Source organism: Chroicocephalus ridibundus, chromosome Z (assembly GCF_963924245.1).
Source record: "Chroicocephalus ridibundus chromosome Z, bChrRid1.1, whole genome shotgun sequence".
Taxonomy (NCBI): domain Eukaryota; kingdom Metazoa; phylum Chordata; class Aves; order Charadriiformes; family Laridae; genus Chroicocephalus; species Chroicocephalus ridibundus.
The window spans coordinates 31900808-31923016 of NC_086316.1; the positions used below are offsets into that span (position 1 = coordinate 31900808).

Sequence of the window (22209 nt, forward strand, 5' to 3'; positions counted from 1 at the left end):
CTTTGCCATGTGAACAGTCCTTACTACTCGTCTTCACAAGAATGTTTACAAGTTTAATTTCTTTGTTTGTGCCTTGCAGTAACTTCTAGTTTCCTTTTTTTTCCTGTTCTTGCAGAGACGATTTTCTTTCAATTCCTCCTTGCGGGATCTGTCCGAAACTGTGGAAACTTTGAAAGAGAGCATTGGGAATCTTGTTAAAGAGGTAAGGAGTGCCTTGATGTCAGGAGAATGCATCACCATGGTTGCTGCCTTAGCCTGCAGTTGAGTACAAGAAGCACGAGTCTGCTTGGTGCAACTCAAAGTCAGATCCTCGGCTTGTTTTGAAACTTCCCCCACGTCCTACAGCCCTTCCCCTGTGTCAGTAGTGGCAGCATGCACTCTTTAACCCCTTGGCACTTCACGTTACAAACACCATAGGAGTTTATCAGATGTGTGGCTAGACTGGATCCTCGTTGGAGGAACATGAATTCATATTCTGTGGGGTTTGCCTTCTCAGCAGTGGCACAACTGTTGGGCTTGCAATACGTAACGCTGCCTGGCAGTGCCTTAAAAACTGCATATGGGGGTTTGCTTCCGTTCTAGTTTTACCACTCAGTTGCTAACCGCGTCAGGGTTGTTACTTGGTTGTATCTAGTAGTCTCTGGGTGTGGTGAGGCTATGTGGAAGAGATGTTGTGGCGGTCCTAATCTGAGTAGCTGTAGGCTACCGTTTGCTCTTTGTCTAACTAGCTTTTGGGGGCAGAGATTGTTTTCTGGTCCTTGTGGGGGACTCAGTGCAATGGCATCACGACACTGGCTGAGAGAGGCTCTGGCAAAATATAAATAGCGATTTGCAGAGGCTGGGTGATATTGTAGAGACTGCAAGTATTTGTTTTTGCAGGTGAAACAATGGATTAAGAAAAAAACCCTGCGTGCCTAGGATGAGTCAAAAGTCCAAAACTGGGGAAGGGATTTTGAGCCAAAAACGTATCTTAGTTGCTTTTTGTCTGGCTCTGACTTTGAGGTACTGCTACTATGCGAAAACATGCTCTCCCTGCAGCAGAAATCACAACCATCTAAACTAAACAATGCCTCTGCCACCGCCGCCTCCTCCTCCCCTTTGCTAGTCTTCCGTCTTTGCATCAGGGCAAGAAGAGCTGAGCGCCGTGAACGGCAGTAACCTCTGAGAGCACGCACAAGAGCGGGTCACTTCGGGTTAGCGCAAGCTCCACTCCCACGGAGGGACGGCTGCCGGGAGCCAGCGCCGTGCCAGCCAACAATTCCTGGCGTGCCTTCCCTCCCCGAGTCCCATAACCTGCTGCCGGGTCCCATTTACAGTGAAATTAAGACGATTCCAGGATCAGCTTCAGTTAAAGACCGTGGCAGAGCTCTTGCTGCTAACAGGGAGGCTGCCCTTCAGAGTTTGATTACAGCTGTTTCCCGTTACGTCACTTAAGCTTGCCTTTTTTTTTCTTGTCTGGGATAAAAATAATTGAAACCATGTGATATTCAGTTTGCTGATGTGGCCGAAAATGTCCCAGGGTAATGTGCCTTTTGCTTGGCAGCTGTTTTGGGTAGGACTACCTTTTATTCTGCCCTATTGCTGTGCAAACAAAGGCAGCTTTTTCCTCTGCGTACAGCGTGAGCTGCTCCAGATGGCTTGACCGAAAGTTACTTCTTATTGTCTGGCAGGCTGATTTCTGTGTGAAAAGGAGGGACTTGCTGCCTCGTTTCGAAGGGCAGCAGCTTGAAGGGGTGGAGAGAACTATTGTTTGTGCCATGTCTAGGAGCCTTTCTAGCAAGGAATTTTAATTAGAGAATGGTCTGAACAAAATATTTGTCTTGGAGTACAGGGATTGATTGCAGCTGTGTCCCTGGGCTCTTTAAATCAACCTGGGAGGGCAGATGAAACACCAAGAGCAAGGGCAACTCTTAAGAAACACTTAGAGAACCAGGTCTGGTGTTTGGAAGAAGAGACAGTTCGGTAACCCTTCGCATGTGAGATACTTGCTTCCAGGGGGGTGAGCAGAGCAGCTCTGCATGTCAGTTGTAAAGTTCCTGGTGCCAAAGATGAAACAAAGCTTCTTGCTCAAGCCTGTTTTAAAATTATGTGTAAAAATGTATTTGCTAATGCAATCCCTCTGGAAGGTGGTTAACACCTCATACAGTCATGGGAATTAGTTGCACATCCTAATTGTGTACCTTTGCTCATGGTAGGGAATTTGTGATACTTCAGCTAAAGCAGTTGACTTTTCGGTACCTTAGGTAAAACAGCTGATTTTTCCTCAGCAGAAGCTCCCCAAGGGAGGGGTCCCTTTGAATTGAACACTCAAACTGTCACACCTGAAATGCAGCCTTGGCATTTTGGGTGAGGAATCATCAAATCCAGACATCCACGTGAGCATATCTAACAAACCAAATCTGCTGTGTGACCTTTTTTTTTTTATTCATGTCCCATGATACTAGTGTCCTCTCGGTCACCCTGAACCTGTGGAGCCAGATTGAGTGGCACTGGGGTACAGACAAAGGCAGCAGTGACTAGTGAGGAAATGAAAGTACACTTGAAGCAGTCACTCTGGACACATGTACCGAATCCCCAGGCTTTAGCTGTTCTCACAGCTGTCTTCCATCATATCAATGTGTCGTGTGTTTTCAGGCAGCTAAAAATAGAGGCTCCTTGTGTATGTGACACACATAGTAGCTGTTGTTTAGCATCAAGAATTTTTGTCCAGATGTTAGTACATCTAAAGCACGCACGGTGCTACAGATGAACACAAAGGGTTGGGTTTGCCTCCCAGTGTAAGGCCAGAGATTCTGGGTGTGCTTTCCTTGGGTGAATTTGGATTGAATTGTTCCAGCACACCATCTTGCTTTCTGCATTGTTGATGGTTGGCTTTGCCAGCTGTCCTAGACTTTGATTGTCTGCATTTTATTTAAACAAAGGTGACAAAATCAATACACGGTAAGCAAAACTGGCAGATGGTCTTTGACGGACTCTGTTATTGTCTCTGAAAACAGGGCAGTTAGGCCACAGCATCTAAAGTTGTTTCTGAGATGCAGCTGATGAGCAGTTACAAATAGGTGTCTCACAGCTCTGTGTGCCCTTATTAGTGCATGTTGCTGTTCTGGGCAGCACAGCAAAACCATCCAAGTTAACGTCACCTTATATTTCAGTAGCAGTCAAGAAATCGGATCAAATGCTAAAAAAGATTTAAAAAGGGATGGAGAACCAGCTGTAAGATGTCACCATGACACTATATAAAACCGTAGATTGCCCTCCTCTTTGATACAGAATACAGATCTAGGCCCTTTCTCTGCACAAAAAGGGATAGCAGAATGGGAAAAAGCTCAGAGAAGGGCAGTTGGGATATTGGGAAGTGGAATGACTTTCTCACAAGGAACAAGGGAGTAGGCTGGGACGTGGCAGCTTGGAAAAGAAATGGTTGGGGATATGGTAGAGGTCTATAGAGTTGAGTGCCCCCCCCAAAAAGAGATAGGAATTGAATGTTCACTGTCTCTTTCAGTACAAAAAACATGGCACCAAATGGAGCTAACCATAGCCAAGTTAAGGAGAAGGGAGAGGATGCTGGATGTTAAATACTTGTGGATGTTCAAAACTCCAGGAGTTTACTGTGGAAGAAATTCATTGAGGGTTAGGAAACAGAAGTTCCCTGAGCTGAAAATAAATGGAAGCTGGAAGGTTACCTGTGGGAAGTACCCTACATTCTTGCCCTTGCCTTATTTTTTGCAAACATCCACTTATTGTCACCATCACAGAGGTTATTGAGATAACAGACTTCTAGGTTGCATGGACACACCTCTGCTGATGTTCTTACATCTCCAGACGGGGAGTCCGAGCGCAATGCTTGAGTGTAGTGTGAAACCAGTGCTTGCGGAGGTGCGTTGCTTTTTCTGTTGTGGTGAGCTTGGCCATGCCTCTTGACTACGGCGACATTAATGCAGTGGGTGTCTTGGGCTGAGTGCCTGGTACTTTTGTTCATGACATATTGCAGGTAGATGCTTGTGCTGGGTACCAATCCTCCTGGCCAGTTCTGCATTGTCACCTTGGGCCTGGTGTCAGGCTTGCTGGGCAGGAGAAGGCTCCTTGATGTGGCTGGCTACGTGCACAGCTTGTGCTGCTCAGGCTACAGCTGGGCTTGTTTCAAGGGTTTTCTGGGAATGCTGTTGACAACAGGGCAGTGAGGTGCTGGGGCAGGGACAAGCAATACGTACCTAGGAGGTCAAACAGCCTGCCTGCTGTAAATCAGTGGAGGCTTGCTGACCTTGGTAGAATTGTGCCAGGTGATACTGCCGGGGCCTTCAGTTCATACGGTCTGTGTCCCATGAGCTGCACTCACTTTATGTTGTTCCTTACTCCCTCTTCTGACTCAGTGCACCCACCCTACCCGGCATGAGGGGGCTACACTGGAATGTGAGCTGTGGTGCAACCGGGAGGACAAGCAGTGTAGCTTCCATGTGAGAGGGCAAGGAGGGCAGAAACCACCTACAGCACTGGAGGAGAAAACTTAAGAGTAAAGAGCTTGGCAAGGGCACATTCCTTGTGCGTACACATAAGAGACTTCTCTCTACGTTGTCCCACTGTCATGGGAGTAAATATGCTTTCCCTGGTCTTCACTGCTGATGTTGTGTTCAAGGGGATTCTCATCTGTTCAAAAAGAGATGTGTCATTTGAAGGAAAGTGGCAAGATCTTCTTTCACTAATCCTGTTCCTATCCCGGCTTCCACTCTCTTCTCCTACCTCCCCTTCCAGTTGCTAAGCATGAAGAGCTGGAGCGACATGAGGCAAGAGGTGATGTTCCTGAACAACGTGAATGCCTCAAACTCCTCTACACAGATCTACCAGGCTGTGTCGCGCATTGTGTGTGGCCATCCTGAAGGTGGAGGACTCAAAATTAAATCCCTCAACTGGTATGAGGATAACAATTACAAAGCACTGTTTGGAGGCAACAGCACTGAAGACGATGTAACTAACTTCTATGATAACTCCACAAGTAAGTGTAACCGTAGCGTGGCCTAAGTCCCATCTACTTGATGGTTGTCATCGCTAGTGTTTCGCAAACTTCCACAGATGAAACCAGGTGGTCCTAAGGGAGAGCATACCTTCCGCTGTTTCAGAAAGGTATGCACATGCCACCTCCTGCCCAGGCCCTTAAGGCCAGTGAGGATATCACTGTGCAAGGGATTGGAAGGGCCTTCTGTAGAGTCCACAGAAGTCTGTGCAGTGGACCCTCCTTCCCGGGGAGAGGGAGCACAGTCATGTGCAGCCTTTGGAAATCTGGGCTTTTCTGGACAAACTTTGCTCACGCCATGCAGCGGGGTTGTGGGAGCAGTACAGGACTAGCAGTGTGGCTCTGAGAGGAAGCTGGAGGCTACCTGGGTGCTCCATGCTTGCTGGGGAGACTGCGGAGGCTTGGACTGAAGGGGGCTTTTTGTGGAGCTTTGCAGTAGAGAAGGGGTTTTCTTGTCTGACAAACGCTGTGCTTTCAGCTGTGATTGTCCTTTAAAGCCCACACAAGTTGGGCATATGCCTTCTGCAGTTGTCACTGTGCTGTTCAGCCACTCACCCTTGTCCTCTCCTCCTCAGCACCCTACTGCAATGAGCTGATGAAGAACCTGGAATCCAGCCCGCTTTCCAGGATTATCTGGAGGGCTTTGAAACCGTTGCTGATTGGGAAGATCTTGTACACTCCAGACACACCAGCTGTAAGGAAGGTCATGACTGAGGTAACTCTAGCCCTATCCTCTGATATGTAGGATGAAGTATGTCCTCTGGCTGGGCAGCTTAGCTGCTCTGTGTTAAATTGGGCCCAAACACAAGCCTAGAAAGGACTGTCTGCAAAGCACAGCCTCCCTAGTCTCTCACCTCCCATGCCTTTGCTGTTGAAGGCTCAAGGAGAAAAGGCCAGGCCTTTTTCTAGACTTGGCTGGAAGTGGCACCTGGTGGTGCCTTTTGATTATCCACAGGCTTTGCATCTCTGGTGTGGGATATGGGAGTGGGGAAGACCTTGATAAGCCTTCAGGTGTCCTTCCTCTTCTCCACTGCAAGCTGGTCAATGGATTCTTAATCATTTCCGATTGTGGTTTACCTAATGTGCTCTCTAATTCCCCAAGCTCCCTCAGCAAGACTCTTCCAGCACGTGGGGAGGGGCTGCCTCTGTGTGCCCTTCATCTCCAAGGCAGAGTCATTCGCCGCCCAGCCTTGAAAGGCAGCGCTCAGCCACAGGCATCCACAATCCCTGTTGTTGTTCTTCTCCAAGTGCACTTGATTTTCCCTACTCTGGTCCTTGCAGAAGCTGAGCTGCTGTTTGAATATAAGCAACACTCAGTACTTCACTTGACAGGTCAATGCACCCTCTTAGCACGCAGTGGATCGCTGCCAGTTTTTGGAAATAACCTTCCTCTCCTCTTTGCCGACAGGTGAACAGGACGTTCCAGGAGCTGGGTGTGTTTCGTGACCTCGGGGGGATGTGGGAGGAGATAAGCCCGAAGATTTGGACGTTTATGGAAAGTAGTCAGGAAATGGATCTCATTCGGGTCAGTATGCTGTCCTTGCCAGAGCGACCACAGTTGTCTTCTGCAATAAGTGATGAAATATTTATTTTAGATGGTGCTTCAGTGCTGAGCTGGGCAGCTAAATAGAATGGATGAGACCCACTCTTGAAAACATGTGATTGTTCCGATCTTGCATTAAACTTGGCATCACCTCCTTCATGTAACAACCTGCTGCAAACAGGAGCAATGCATGTTTAACACTAGTTTTTAATCTGCCCCTGTGGGCAAATGGGCTGTTTCTTCCACAGTGTTGCCCTAATGCGGTATGAATATCTGGCTTGGGGTTTTTTTGTAAACTGGGGGCCTGCGGGGTTGCTGACATGTTCAGCTCCCTGTGTTGTGCACTTTTTCACAACAGTGCTCTCGTGATAGCAGCAAAATGAGTGGTCATATGTCTAGATCAGATCCTGGAAGGTGTAAGGTGGCATTGGGCCCCATTGGGTACAGTAGGAATTGAGTGGTTATCATGCTAGAGCTGAACCTAGATGCCTGGCAGTAATCTGGCACAAATCTTGTTTAAAAAAAAAAAAAAACAAACCAAAACCAACCAAACAAAAAAAACCCCAATTAAAAAACCCAACCAAACAAAAAAAACCCACCCCAAAACAACACAAGTTAATTTGGAGTTGGATGGTGTGCTTAATTTAGTAATACCTGGGAGAAAAGCAAACATCACTCTGTGGCTGATTGCTTCATAATGTACCATGAAGAAGGGGCTCGGAGTCTTGTTTGGATTTGACATGCTTTCTGCTAGCCTGTTGGCTCCATGGAGCTTTGTGCCAGCTGTTAGACCTGCATTGCTGGGGCATCATCTGCTTAAGTGGCTGTCCTGGTTTGAGGCTTAGTTCACTGTTACTTCCCTCAGGTGCAATTCTGAGGGGTGGGTCTCTGCATCCCGTGCTGATGTCTTTGGCAGCACAGTGATGTAAAACTGGGATCACGCAACAGAGAAACAGTTGTAGAGTAGTTTTTCCTGTTGTGTCTGCAAGGCAGCAGGTTGGGTGTCATAGTGCAGACCTTCCCAGGTCTTTTAAGCCTTGAAGTTCCTTCCTTGTTTACCCCAATGTAATGCTGTGCTGTATAGTCTCTGACCTGCTCTGTTGTCAACATGACATACTAGAGGGTCAGAGACATCATTTTCATCACTCCTGTGCCTCTGTTGGCTTTGTGAGTTAATTCTGTAGATGTTGGCATCAGGGAGGTGAGAATCAGGGCCACCAACTCTAAACTGAACCATTCGCAGAGAGTGCAGACAGAAAGTCAAGGTTTGGATATTGGCTTGTTGTTGTGTCCTTTGAAAACTAAATGTTGCTGCATTATTTTTTTTTTAGTTTGTTTTTTTTTTAAATGAGTACTGGGCTTTTCTGGTTTTGTATTTTATGCTTCTTGTTAACCCTGATGACTAGGGTGGTTAGTTCTCTTCCTCTCTATGAAGGAGAGGAAAGTGCTTTGCTTGCCTATCTTGGCATTTCCAGCTTGATGGTAATGCAGCTGCTAACTTCATGGAGGGACAACATGTGGCCCTGGAGTTACAGAGCTTTAGTGTTGCTGCTTAATGTGATGAGGCTGAGCCCCTTCCCTGCAAGCATGGCACCCTTCCTGCTGGGGATGGTGGTACCAACCACCAACTCCACCAACCACCAACTTCCAACCTTGGAAGACCAAATGCGAGGAGAGCGCACTGTAGATGATCCCCGTTTGCTTGGATTTCCTTTTTGCGTGTTCTCCTTTACCAGCTTGGCCTATTCTGTTTTCCCAGTTCATGATGCTGTTTTTGTAACTGTGTGACCCTTACTTTATGGTTTGCTGGTAACAGCAGAGCGTGGGGAAGCTCCTCACCTCTCCGCTTCATTCTGCGTTCTGGCAGAAAGTCCATTTCCTGTTTTTATTGGTCAGGATTTTTACAGTTTTCTCTCATGTGTAGGGTTTTTTTTTTTCTCCTCTACTTCAGTTCAACTGTTTCCTTTACAATTAACGCACCTCTCCTGCCTGCCTTTATGTTTTCTGCCCAGAGGACTGGTTTCTGCTTCAATGCCAGGTCCTTCTACCTGGACTGCGCGTGTGTGGGTTGTTGTGCATACACATAGTGGGACAATAGCGTGTCCTCAGAAATCTAGCAGTTAAAACAGGTGAAGAAAGCACTGTTCCAGATAGGAGAACAGAGAGGCAGGACATCATGGCTGTACAGGGCTGCTTCAGCCATCCCTGATGGCACAATAGCAAAATATATAAGAAAAGCCACCTGGCCTCTAGCGCTGGTATTTCTGCTCAGCACTGTGACGGTTCGGTCTCCAGCCATTCTACAGCCCCTCTCCATGCCAGCTGGGAGCAGAGGTTTGTTCGGGAGAGGTGGGTCTGCGAGGCGCAGAGCTATGCGTGGCTCTCTGCTGCCCTCTCCATGGGAGAAGGGTGGCAGGACATGGTGGCAGCCAGCCAGCCTGCAAAGATAACACCGATGGTGTATCTGAACTGAGGGAGGCACATCCTTTGCAATGGGAGGGTCAGAGGAAGGCACCCACCATGCTGATCTTCTCAGTATGGCAGAGGCGTCTCCAAAAAACTTTTAAAAAAGGCCTTTTCCCCAGTAGTGCTTGCTTTCGTGGTGAGACAGGAGATCTAATATTGATTCTCAACAACTATTTCTCCTTTGAAAATAAAATACCTGCAGACGCTGCTGAAAGGCAAGGCTCTATGGGACCTGCACTTGCCGTCTTCCAACTGGACAGTGGAGGATGTTGCCCGTTTCCTGTCAAACCACCAGGAGGACTTTGAGACAGCAAACGGCTCAGTGTATACCTGGGTGGATGCCTTCAATGAGACAGACCGGGCTATCCAGACCATCTCCCGCTTTATGGAGGTGAGATCGTGCTAGTGTGGGCACGGAGCTGGGGGAGGGCAGCAGCTTGGTCTCCACTCATGCGGTGGGGTGTTCCTGGAAAGGGAAGATAGATGTTCTATCAGTCTATTTTCTGTAAACAACCAGGCTTTAGTAGGGCTGAGTGCACTGCATGTTAGAAAATATCATTTATTCAGGTGCCTAAATATAGATGTAAGAACCTAACTGTAGGCCTTGTTCTCGTAGCTCTCACTTTGGCCGTTGCATGTGGTTTCCCACCCTGCTGTTACTGGGGGACTCAGAGCTGCTGCTTGCTTCGGCAGTGTAACAGCTCATATTTCGATCTGGGGTTTTAGCTGGGGACTGCAGTGAAGCTAGCAGCTGCTTTAAGCTGAGGAAGACATAGGAAATAATGAAATTGGTTCTACTTGTTACTTGGTCATCTTGGCAGATGAGTGAAAACAGAAACGGGCCTTGGCCTGTCAGGGGCTTGGCCCAAAGGCTTCGGGTCTCTACACTGATTTTTAAAGCTTTGAATCAGACATAGTTTATTTATAACAGAGGAAATAAGACTGTCTATGGAAATGGATACCTAGATGAGATCCTGTAGCTAGAACTGCAATGCTACCTAAGCTCTTGTGCAGAAAATACTTTTGCTGGTGTATTTCTCAGTGATATGTTTGACTGGCAGGTCAAAGCAGGAAAAAACGACATCTCTAGCAACTTGCTGGGCTACCATGAGTCATTGCAAAGCATCCAGTGCTGTCATGTTTTCTTGGGCTTGGCATTACCATTGCAGAGTTCTCCTTTTTTTTCCCTCCCAAATGTCACAAAGTACATTCTGGTTTGGTAACTTACCACATAAACACTTTGAAATCTGCCCTTGTCTAGTGTGTCAACTTGGATAAACTGGAGCCTGTGGCCACAGAAGTTCGGCTTATAAACAAGTCCTTGGAGCTTCTGGATGAAAGGAGGTTCTGGGCTGGCATAGTCTTCACTGAAATAGCTCCTAACAGTGTAGAGCTCCCTCAACATGTGAAATACAAGATACGCATGGATATTGATAACGTGGAAAGGACAAACAAGATCAAGGACGGGTGAGTCCTGACATCTGCCTTAGAAACAATTTGTTATGGGGGATGTGGTGATGAGAATTGCTAATGGAAAGGTCTTGCTCCCTCGGTGCAGGTACTGGGATCCTGGTCCCCGTGCTGACCCCTTTGAGGACATGCGCTATGTTTGGGGAGGCTTTGCCTACCTGCAGGATGTGGTGGAACAGGCCATCATCAGGGTGCAGACAGGCTCAGAGAAGAAGACAGGAGTTTATGTGCAGCAGATGCCCTACCCATGTTATGTGGATGACATGTATGTATGCAGGCTGCTTCAAAAGCTCCTGGGATGATTGTGGTGTGGGAGGCATGGGCTTTTGTCACTCCTCAGGCATGGTTTATGTCCCTCCTATCAGTGGGGGAGCAATTTCCTTAGTGTTCTAATCCCTGGAATTAGGGCACCTGCATGGAGGATTTGGAATATGTAATGGCTTGCATAGTCCTTCCCAGGAGAAGGAATGTCTGTACAGGACGTTCGCATACAGAGTACATTCCTGACATGTGACCATATCCCCAAACCTGATACAGGCAAAAATAGCACTGGGAAAAAAAGCAGGGACCTAGGCAGAGGAGAGTGGAAAGAGGACAGTTGAGAGCAGTCACCAGGAGAGACAGGTCTTGCACCCACTCTTCCACTGAGGGACAGTTGCAACTCCACTCCCATTCCGAACTGGTGATGTGCTCTAGACCCATCAGCCTCACCTCATGGTGATCCTGTGTCATGCTCAGCACATTGACTGCTTTGTGCAGTGTAGCCTTAGCTGTTGCCATGCTCCGCTAGTCCTGGAGTGGTGCCTGAAGTTGCAGTCGTTTTTCTAACTCTCTTCTCCTGGCCACTTCCCTTCCTTCTGTCAGATTTCTGCGTGTCATGAGTCGCTCCATGCCTCTCTTCATGACTCTAGCCTGGATCTACTCTGTGGCTGTGATAATTAAGGGCATTGTGTATGAGAAGGAAGCCCGGCTGAAGGAGACGATGAGGATTATGGGACTTGACAATGGCATCCTTTGGCTAAGCTGGTTCATTAGCAGCCTCATCCCTCTCCTGATGAGTGCAGGTCTGCTGGTGCTGATCCTTAAGGTGAGTTGACTGGTTTGGTCTCTGGCAGCAGAATGTAGAGCCTTGAGAGCCTGCTAAGCAGTGGTCTGCACTGGCACACTGGGGAGGAGTTGGTAAATGGTTTGGCCAGCAACTTTTTGGGAACAGGATTTTGGAACAAAATGGGGCTGAGTGACTGAAAACAGCAAGAGGGGTTGTAGTAGATTCATCACTTTTGAAAAGGTACCTCTGGTACTGCCCTACTTCTGGGAAGGCTGTTGAGCAAAGTGCACCTCCACAGACCCGCTTGTACTGGAGCCATCTTGGAGAGCCCTTTTAAAGCCTGATGTACGTGTTTTTCTCTTGCCAGGTGGGAAATCTGCTGCCTTACAGTGACCCTAGTGTGGTGTTTGTTTTCCTGTCGATCTTTGGTGTTGTGACCATACTCCAGTGCTTCCTCATCAGCACTGTGTTCTCCAGAGCCAACCTGGCAGCTGCCTGTGGGGGCATTGTCTATTTCACGCTGTACCTGCCTTATGTGCTGTGTGTTGCCTGGCAGGACTATGTCAGCTTCTCACTCAAGATTTTTGCGGTGAGTCTTGAGGAAACTGTCTTGGGTACTGGGCCTCCACCAGTGTGGCACTGGGCAGCTCTCTAGCTTGACACTGACAAGAAGCGGGGGGAGGTGGCAATGGGAGGTTAATTTTCCAGTTTAAAGAGGCCATCAAGGCTGGGCTTGGTGAAGAGGCTTGACTGAGCCTGTTAGGAGCTGCTGGGAGGGTTTTGTTGGCTTTGGTAGAAATAATTCACCGAGACTAAGCCACCTTGATCTCTGTACGCTGTGATGCTGTACCACCAGCTATGCAGGCTGAAGGGACCAGCTGCCTTTCCTCTGCACAGCACTTCTTACTTGTTTGGAGAAGGGTGGCTGTTAGTGATCTCCTCCCTCACATAAAAGTCCAAAGAGCAAGGGAAAGAAAATAGGGAAACAAACACTTCTGGGTGGTGGTCTAGCAGAGACTTCAGGCCTTGCTTGCTGGCACCAGCACTGAGGCTGCCACTCCATCTCTGCAAATAAGGTCATGCTCCTTGGACCTTTGCCTTTTCCTATAAGGCTTCTGGGCCATGTCCATAGCCTTATGCTAGAGCTGAGCTGCCCAGGTGGAGAGTAGTTGTGAAAAACTGAATGCATGTTCATGCCTCCCGTTCGCAGAGCCTGCTGTCTCCAGTAGCCTTTGGCTTTGGTTGTGAGTACTTCGCACTGTTTGAAGAGCAGGGAGTTGGTGTTCAGTGGGACAACTTCTTTGAGAGCCCATTGGAAGAAGATGGCTTTAGCATCACCACATCTGCTGTCATGATGTTGTTTGACACCTTCCTATATGGGGTCATGACGTGGTACATTGAGTCTGTCTTCCCAGGTGAGGTCTGCTTCTGCTTCACGCTTTTAAATAGATCCTTTCACCCTCCTCATTTACCAAAGTGCAAATTGGGCCCATTTTTGAGCAGAGCTGTAGAAAGGTCATGGAGGAAAAATGACAGACCAGCACCACAGTAAAGTTGTTGCTGCTAATAGCAGTGACTTGCCCAGCACAGAGGCTGTGCCCCATTGTGGCAGTGGCTGAGCTGCTCCCAGAAGCTTTGCTGCACTTCAGCTGTTCCTTTCTCTGAGCTGCTAAGTCCACAGATCCTGCTGCAGAGGAGGAGTTGGGAGTATCAGCACCACATGTGGCTCCTTAGCACCTTCCAGCACAGGGCTTTTAACCCTGAAGTGAAGTCTGGGGAAAGAGATGTGTCTTAGCATCTAAGTCTGGCAGTCTCTTCATCAGGAAAGGTTTCTTCTTAGTCCTGCCAAACCTAGAGGCTAGCGGGGGGTAAAGTACTTCCCTTCTTGTCCTGAAAAGTAATACAAGAAAAGGGACAGATATAGTCAGGCTTATGTAATGCTTTTCTCTTCAGGTCAGTACGGGATTCCCAGGCCCTGGTACTTTCCTTTCACAAAGTCCTATTGGTTTGGCGAAGAACCACAGGAGAGGCAGCACTCTCATCCTGACCAGAAAGGGTCTTCAGAAGGTAAGTGCTGGACACAGAGCCTTTCTGCAGTGAAGCATTATGGTCTGCCTCTTTGAAAGGAGAGTCCAAAGACAGCAGAACTGGCATGGCTAAGATGAAATTCGTCATTCCTTTGTTATCGCAGTTTGGGTATGCTTATCAGGTGGGTGTATCCAGATGAACCCAAGGTGCTTTGCCCACTTGAGAGCAGATGGGTACTCCAGCCTCATGGAGTTGAGAATTCCTCCCATTTCATGAACCCAGTAGAGACAAAAGAGCTGAAGGACAACTTCTGTGGAAGGTTCCTGTCCCTCAGGAAGAAATGTGGTCACATCTTCATATAGCTCATTTCTCGTTGGATCTCCACAGGCTTGGGGGAATGTGATATTTATTAGAACTCCGACACATTTGCTGTTAAAACCTACCATATCTCTCTCTGTTTTCTTCCAGTCTGCAAGGAGGAAGAGCCTATGCATCTGAGCCTTGGTGTTTCCATCCAGAACCTGGTCAAGGTTTATCGTGATGGCAAGAAAGTTGCTGTAGATGGTCTCACCCTGAACTTCTATGAAGGACAAATCACCTCCTTTCTGGGACATAATGGAGCAGGGAAAACCACTACCATGTAAGAACAAAATAATGCTTTTAAGACAGAAGCGGAAGCGACTCTGAATACTGCAGTTGCATTCAATATGGCAGAGGTAGCTGTACAACTGCAGTATGCAAGCTGGTGCAGACTCTGATGATTTACCCTAGTTGTGCAGCTACCTCAGAAGGTGCACAGGTATAGGGGACTGAAACTGGTTTGAGGCTCTGCCAAATGAATCTGCTGCCAGCACTTTTTAGTAATGCCATTTGTGATTCTGACTTAACAGCGTAAGGAATCGAGTTTGGACTGAAAAGATAAGAAGCTTTTAGAGGAAAAATTATTTCCTTCAAGCAGAGTCATGTGGGTGTGTTAAAAACATTGGAACAGTTTGGGTTTTTTTTTTATCCGTTAGTGAGATGTTTCTCAGACTGCTTTCCTGATGTGGGAGTTCCCCAGGGCTTCCCCCCACTCTTTGTTCATCCTGACATGTGCAGCAGCCATTTTCCTAGTGGTGAAACCTGCTTATCTGTTGTGTTTGTCCTTCAGGTCCATCTTGACTGGCTTGTTTCCCCCAACCTCGGGTACAGCCTTCATCCTGGGCAAAGATATCCGCTCTGAGCTCAGCACCATCAGGCAGAACCTGGGTGTCTGTCCACAACACAATGTGCTGTTTGACTTGTGAGTAGCATCTGTGAGACGTAGGTCTGGTGTCATCCAACAGACGTTTGGTTTCTTTAGGAGACAGTAGTGTGCTTTCAGCTAGAGCAGTCCTATCTTTATCTGTGCACATGGTGCGAGACAGCAGGATGATGTGATTGGTTCAAGGACATTCTATTTATTAGCACGTTCATATGTTCCTGTGAATTATCAGCAAGAGCCTATGCTTTCATCTTTTGCATCTCCTTTTAAAGAAATCTACTCCATTAACCTTAACTAGGCCAAATGTTTCCCCATTGCCTAGTGATTTGGGATGTTAGGGGTACTCTGTCATGCGTCCTTAAAGGAGGATTATGTACATTGGTGATGAATAGCCACACTCTGAAATCAGGCCCAAGCTGAGCACACCCAGTCTGTAGCTCCTTCCTGACCTCAGCCTTAAAAGATGTTTTCCCAAGCAAACAAACATGCCTGCTGTAAAGCTAATACAAGGGATGAATCCCAGCGTGGTGCTGTCAGCTGTGCCCTGAGCCTGCTCATGTTCCCTAGGCTGACTGTGGAAGAGCACATCTGGTTCTATGCTCGGCTCAAAGGGCTGCCGGAAAAGCAGGTGAAAGAGGAGATGGAGCAGATGGCAGTGGATGTTGGTTTGCCTCACAAACTGAAAGCGAGGACAAGCAAACTCTCTGGTAGGTTCAGCTGCTTTTACGTTTCTCAGCTGCTTCCTCAGCCCTGGAAAAGCTCTCTTGGGTTTCACATCACAGACCTTGGTTGAATCCTCCAGTTAAATATAGAGTACCACACAATTAAGCACTTAAGGAAATCATTTACTTATTAAGTACCTAATCAGGATATCTTAGTAAACTTAACCATCTTGCACTGTCTTGTGCTATCCAATGTCCGTAACAAGTCACTCACTTTCTCTGAACGTTTTGTGCTTGTTTCCATCACTACATAGTCCAGCTACATGTGATACGTGTTCTCCAAATGATTACTAATATGTTTGGGTTTTACGGGTTTAGGTGAGAGTGGCTCAGACCATAATCTCCCAAGTCCCTTGCTGTTTGTGGACCATATGTGCATTTCTTATGCCGATTTACCTTTCTTCAGTTGGTGTCCTGGAGTATGCTTCCCCTTTGTTCAGGAGCGGCAGGATTCCTGTATCAGTCTGCATGAGATAGTTGAGGGACTGAGACTCCTTTGTCTCTGACACAACTGTCAGCACAGCCTGTGCATTTGACCTTGGGAAGGGAGAGCAGATGGCCACAGGTTGGCTTTAATATTGAAGAGTGTAATATAATTCCTTGCTGCTGCATCTGGCACACTTCCACAGGAGGGGGGGGGGGGGTGTCTCTTGGGGACCTATTTCTGCTGCGCAGTCTCCAGAGACCTGTGCTCCAAATATGGTTAGGCCTCCAGCCTGGCAACTTAGTACTGCCGATGCTGAGATAGTATGATTCACTTATGGAAAGGCTCGCAAGGTGTGGTTTCCTGCAGTAGGAGGAGAGTTGGACTCCACCGAGAGAAGACCATCCAGATGAATTATCCCCTGTCCTGAAAGTGATGGGACCGTAAACGCCTGAAACAGTAGCAGTGCTTGATCTTAGATCTCAGTATGCAATTCTGCTTTCTCTTGGAGAGCTCATTATTCACTGTTCTGCTGCTAGTGCTGTTCCCCTCATCTCTGCATCAGCCTGAACACCTCTTTCTTCGTGTGCCTGTCAGGTGGCATGCAGAGGAAGCTTTCAGTTGCCTTAGCCTTTGTTGGTGGCTCCAAGGTTGTCATTCTGGATGAGCCTACAGCTGGGGTGGATCCCTATTCTCGCAGAGGGATATGGGAATTGCTTCTCAAGTATCGGCAAGGTATGTGGTCTTTTTCTGTACTCCTAACGAATGTGTCATGGAAAGCAAAAGAAAAATCAATCGTGATTCATGACTGTTCTCAAAATAGCAACGTGTCTCTGCAAATCTATTGTTGCCTGCACTGAGGAAGGAATAAAGAGCGTGCTGGACAAGGATGTTCTGATCTCTCATCTGTCCTCCTTTCTTATCCTATTCATGTCAGAGCTCATGAACAAAGCTCCTCACTGCATTGTGATGGCAGTTAAAGTCAGAAATTCACCCTTGGTTGCAGCAGTGTCCTGCTCTGCTCTGTGCAGCCAGCCTCGCTGATGTGAAATTAGCCTGCCTTTGAGCATGACGAGGGCCTGCAGAGAGTGGGGAGAATAAACCCATGACGGCAATTGTGAACCTCTTCGATACTGCTAGCCTCGTTCAAAGGAGCCTGAGGTTGTGGCATCAACCTCCCATCTAACTTCATGGCAAGATCCAGATGAATGCAGCGTTAGCTTGGGAACGCGACCATGGTTGACTTACCAGGAGTGTCTTCCCTTGCTTTCTTCCAGGCCGCACTATCATTCTCTCCACACACCACATGGATGAGGCAGACATTCTGGGGGACCGGATTGCCATCATTTCTCATGGCAAGCTCTGCTGTGTTGGCTCTTCTCTCTTCCTGAAGAACCAGCTTGGAACAGGCTATTATTTGACCCTGGTCAAGAAGGATGTGGATTCCTCTCTGAGCTCCTGCCGAAACAGCAGCAGCACAGTGTCCTATCTGAAAAAGGTACAGCTGACCCTTTCTGCTGATATTCATTCTTCCTTCAAGAAATTTTAGGCTTATGGGAAGCAACAGCTAAGATTTTACATGGCAGAAAGTCTCAAAGAGAAATCCCTTTTCTTTAAAATAAGTGTTACTTGCTTTTATAGATACTATGCCAGATCACGTCTGGTTAAACTGTTGCATGGGACATGCATCTCAATTATAGTTTCTTCCAATGCCAATGATACAAAGCTGATTGGAGAGATACAGATGAAGTGAACACTTCTGTAACACACCTATAACTGTGACCCCTTACTTGTATTTCTTCCCTTTGCAGTGGTATGTCACTATTACGTCCTGACTCCTCTGTGGAGTATCCAGCATGTTGCAGCATCTGATTGGGGTTACCCAGAGTGTAGCATCTTGTGGGCCCCTTCTTGATTAAACGGCAGGAAACAATGGTTGTCTTCTCTTTTGTTACCAGGATGACAGTGTCTCCCAGAGCAGCTCTGACGCTGGCCTTGGCAGTGACCATGAAAGTGACACACTGACAATAGGTGAGGCTCAGAAAAGAATGTAAGATTCAGTCTGAGTGTTGACCTTGTGCTATCTTTGACCTTGGACAAGTGCCTTAACCTTGTGCCCCTATGTAGCTACAGTCTTGGGACAGCTATTAAATTCACAGAGATGGTATTTTTAAATCTGTAAATATTGGAACATTTTTCTTTAGTGAGCCATTTTGAGTTCAAGCTGTCCTGAGATGTAATAACCAAAGATTATATAGATGCTAGGCCTGTTAGCAATGTGTAGTATTTGCTGGTGAACTGTACATCAATGGCTTGAAGAGCTGCCAGTAGCACGTAAAAGCACTCCCCAGTTCTGCAAATAAAAAGAATAGCCAGGCTTGGGTCCAGGTTTTCGTCCAAACTTGTGTTAAATGTAAAAAGAAACCAGACTTTCCATGGAAATGAGCTGCTTTCCGGAGGTGATCCATTTCCCCTCCTTTCCTTATGGCAAGGTTTTTCAGACTGAGCTCTTCTTTCCACATAATAAGCAGTAAGAAGATGAACACCATCTTTTGCTTCTGGTTTTTCTAGATGTCTCTGCAATTTCAAATCTCATTACAAAACATGTTCCTGAGGCCAGGCTGGTGGAGGATATCGGCCATGAATTAACCTATGTCTTGCCATACAAGGCTGCTAAAGAGGGAGCTTTCGTGGAGCTGTTCCATGAAATTGATGACCGTCTCTCTGATCTTGGCATTTCCAGCTATGGCATCTCTGAAACCACCCTGGAGGAGGTGAGTGAGCTGAAGATTGTCTTTGACTTAAACTAGGCAAAATTAATCATGGCAGAAATAAGAACGAGATGGAGTCTTGTCTCTTCCTGTACACATTTATTGTGGAACAGGCAGCTTTGTGTTCCTCTCCAAAATGGATTGTCTTCTGCCCTGTTCAAGTGTGTGCTCATAGAAGCGTGCATTAAAAACTGAAATGTAGTACAAGCAAGCCCAGGCAGATCCTTTGTACTCAGTTGTACTTTGCTGAGATGTCACGTGAAGGTTGACCCCTAATTTGGCTTCTAATGACTGTGTAAATACCTTTGAGGTATTTTTAGGGATGCTTTCTGCTGCACTTAACTGAAAACATAAATTTCAGTACTGGAGACCATATTTTACAAAATCCACTTAGATGTATGCCCTTGTCAGGGATGCTTTTAGGGTTTGTTCCTTGTGGCTGTGTTCCAGCTGACAAGCCTGCCTGCCTTTTATCACAGAAGTGTCAGGCATTTTTATCCCCTGCTTATGTGAAATGTCCTTTTTTTTTCTTTTTTTTTTTTTTTAAATGATGACAAGAGAACCTGAACTGGTGGTGTCACTTATTGAGGTTGCCCTGTGGGTCCTCCCACAGCTGTGAAGGTCTTAGCTACTATCTGCAATTTGAAAATGTTTTTTCTGGTTTGTGAGTGTTCAGCTCCACAAAGGTGCCTATTAAAGCATGAACAGGAGTGTGAGTACTGTTGAGTAGGAGGAAGATGAGATTCCCCAAATTTAGTAAGTAGTCTTTATGTGAGACATGGGAAAGAGCTTGTGTTTGAGATGCACTGAAAACTGATATTGGAACGGGGGAACTGCTGGTGTATGGTTACAGGCTCGTTTCTGGAAGCTGGAGAGAAGCCACAAAATCCATGTTCCCATCACACAGGGGATAAACCCTATGTCTGCTGTTGTCATGATGCATCTGTCAGCCTTGTGCTTTCTTTTGGCATCTCGTGACGCAGTCCCCACAGTATTGCTCCTCTTCGAATTTTCACTGACACTTACCGTTGCTTTTCAGATCTTCCTGAAAGTGGCTGATGATAGTGGTGTGGATGCAGAAACCTCAGGTGGGTGTAGTTGTCTCCCGTGGAGTTGAAGGGCACTTCCTGGGGAGGTACCGTTTTGTATGGTATTTGTGCTGCTTAAGCACGAGGCTGACCAAACCTAGATGTTTTCAGGAGTAAAATCTCGGTGCAGGGCATAGTTCCTAGGGAAAATAAAGGGGCTAGTGGGTATCTCAGGTGAGGAGTGTTCTTGGTCTCACCAGCCTTTGGCAGGTGAGTGGCATTTGTGTATGGCAGAGCTATACAGTGACACATGCCAAGCTGTGACTGGCCCTATTTCAGACTGAACTGGAACTCAGCTGTGCTAATATTTTTAAAGATCTAAAATAGCTGTTCTTGGTATACTTAATGTGTGCTTTATATACTATTAACTTATATTGATTCAGTGGCAGTGTGTTTATTTTGTAATAGCGGAGGGTTTCTACTGTTTGAGTATATTGTGAATTACTTGACTGACACAGTTGTCTACTCCGAGGAATAGGAAAAGCTCATGATGGGGTCAGCCTGTAGTAGGGATCAAATGGCTTTCTCTTTCTGAGAGCACCTCACTGCACTAAATGCTCATGCCACCGTTTCCTGATAAACTCGTGCTAGCAAACTGCACTTGAAGTCATGTGCATATTAAGTAAGAATTTTCTTACAGTGAGAGCAGCCTGCTGTTTTTCTGTGGCTAAATGAAAAAGGTGTCTAGCGCACTGGAAGAAGCTTCTAAGCACACAAAAAGTGGTGCATAAAACATGTGACCCTTGCAGAGTGGCAGTCTTGGTTTTACTTTTACCTGCATGGCAGTCACTCCAAATCAGCTCCTCAGTTTGCACACAGAATGCATGTAAAATGAAAATGATATTGCTTTGGTTTTTCTGGGGCTAATTGGAGATTAACTGAAGCAGTTCAGCTAATCATGACTGCATTATTTTTAGATGGGACATTGCCAGCCAGAAGGAACAGGCGTGTGTTTGGAGACAGACAGAGCTGCCTTCGTCCATTTACAGAAGATGATGCATTTGATCCTAATGATTCGGACATAGATCCAGGTATTGCTGTGGCTCAGGCCTGTTTTCTTCTTGTGGACACTCTTTTTATACTTTTTATATTATAAACACTACAAATCATAAGGCTGACACTGCCAAAGGGAGTGGTGGTTTATTTGCCTTTAGGAGTAGTAGGTGGTGCAGTATCTGGAGCCTACTCAATGCTTCCATCAAGGCTCAGAGATAAGGGTGGAAATGCATTTATGTGAATTTCTGTTGCTATCTCTGCTCACCACTCTCTTTTATTTTTTTGATGAGTGAGAGTAGCTGCTCCAGCTATCACCCTGTGTCTCCAGCACGGAAGTGCCCAGAGAGCATCTCTGTGAGCTTTTGAATGAGGGTCATTTCTTCTTGCTAGCAGAATCCAGAGAGACAGACCTCCTCAGCGGCACGGATGGGAAAGGCTCCTACCAGATGAAGGGCTGGAAACTCGCCCAGCAGCAGTTCATGGCTCTGTTGTGGAAGAGGCTGCTTATTGCCAAGAGAAGCCGGAAGGGCTTCTTTGCTCAGGTGAGAGCACCCAACATGTGCAGAGTCCTTCAGCAGGGGCAGCTCTGAGCCATGCATTGTATTCAGAGGTAAAGGTGGGCAGAAAACCTCAAAGGAATACAGATAATGAAAACTGGTCTTCACATCTGAGCAAAAGCGGGGCCTGTGCAAGTGAAAGGAGTTACAGGATAACCAAGTGGTTAGAGTATTCTTGCACAGCAAGGATGAATTGAGGTTCAAATCCAAATGTGGCCTTGAGGGCAGAATTTGCAGGCATCCCAAGTGAGTGCCCTGGTTGAATGCCAGGACAGGTTTTGCATTGGTGTCTAGCAATGCGTTGTTCTAAATAGCATAGACTTTCCTGGGAAACTTTCTCAAAGTTTTGATACATTAAGTGACTCACGTGTAGCTCTTCTTGCCTCTGGGAACACTTGCTTTAAAAAGGGTTTGCTCTTTCCTTGCCATTTCAGATTGTACTGCCAGCTGTCTTCGTGTGTATTGCTCTCATGTTCAGCCTGATCGTTCCTCCCTTTGGGAAGTATCCCAGCCTGGAATTACAGCCCTGGATGTATGATGAGCAGTACACTTTTATTAGGTATGTTTCTTGTGGCCTAGAAATGGTGCTGAATCCTACAGTTCTGTTCTTCTCTGCAAACTTGAGTTACTGAGTTCTTTACCAGGTTGTTTAAATTTGTTTTCTGTGCTTAGCTCAGAAGCACATATTAATGTAGTCCTGGTAGTTTCTTTTTTTGACCTTTGAATGCCAACTGCAACTACTGGCAAGGCCATATCCATTTCTGAATGGTGCTATGACTCTAGTAATATTATGTACAAAGACCTGGAGTGTATGTGCTTCTAGACCAGGCAAAGGGAAATCTCTA

General features: G+C 46.7%; 1 protein-coding gene across 4 annotated transcripts in view; it reads left to right on the forward strand.

Annotated features, from left to right (window-relative positions):
- ABCA1 (ATP binding cassette subfamily A member 1) overlaps positions 1 to 22209 on the forward strand; it is a 100004-nt gene that overhangs the window by 58405 nt on the left and 19390 nt on the right. For 3 of the 4 annotated variants that reach the window (XM_063321427.1, XM_063321426.1, XM_063321428.1), the window contains 22 exons: positions 116 to 202; positions 4750 to 4990; positions 5584 to 5723; positions 6417 to 6533; positions 9220 to 9408; positions 10279 to 10484; positions 10576 to 10752; positions 11352 to 11574; positions 11903 to 12124; positions 12746 to 12950; positions 13489 to 13602; positions 14032 to 14203; positions 14714 to 14845; positions 15374 to 15513; positions 16550 to 16687; positions 17230 to 17450; positions 17911 to 17983; positions 18524 to 18726; positions 19763 to 19811; positions 20729 to 20842; positions 21198 to 21349; positions 21799 to 21923. In XM_063321427.1, the coding sequence (XP_063177497.1) occupies positions 116 to 202; positions 4750 to 4990; positions 5584 to 5723; positions 6417 to 6533; positions 9220 to 9408; positions 10279 to 10484; positions 10576 to 10752; positions 11352 to 11574; positions 11903 to 12124; positions 12746 to 12950; positions 13489 to 13602; positions 14032 to 14203; positions 14714 to 14845; positions 15374 to 15513; positions 16550 to 16687; positions 17230 to 17450; positions 17911 to 17983; positions 18524 to 18726; positions 19763 to 19811; positions 20729 to 20842; positions 21198 to 21349; positions 21799 to 21923 (3440 nt within the window). The remainder of the gene's footprint in view (positions 1 to 115; positions 203 to 4749; positions 4991 to 5583; positions 5724 to 6416; positions 6534 to 9219; positions 9409 to 10278; positions 10485 to 10575; positions 10753 to 11351; positions 11575 to 11902; positions 12125 to 12745; positions 12951 to 13488; positions 13603 to 14031; positions 14204 to 14713; positions 14846 to 15373; positions 15514 to 16549; positions 16688 to 17229; positions 17451 to 17910; positions 17984 to 18523; positions 18727 to 19762; positions 19812 to 20728; positions 20843 to 21197; positions 21350 to 21798; positions 21924 to 22209) is intronic. The other variant, XM_063321429.1, reaches the window with a different exon arrangement.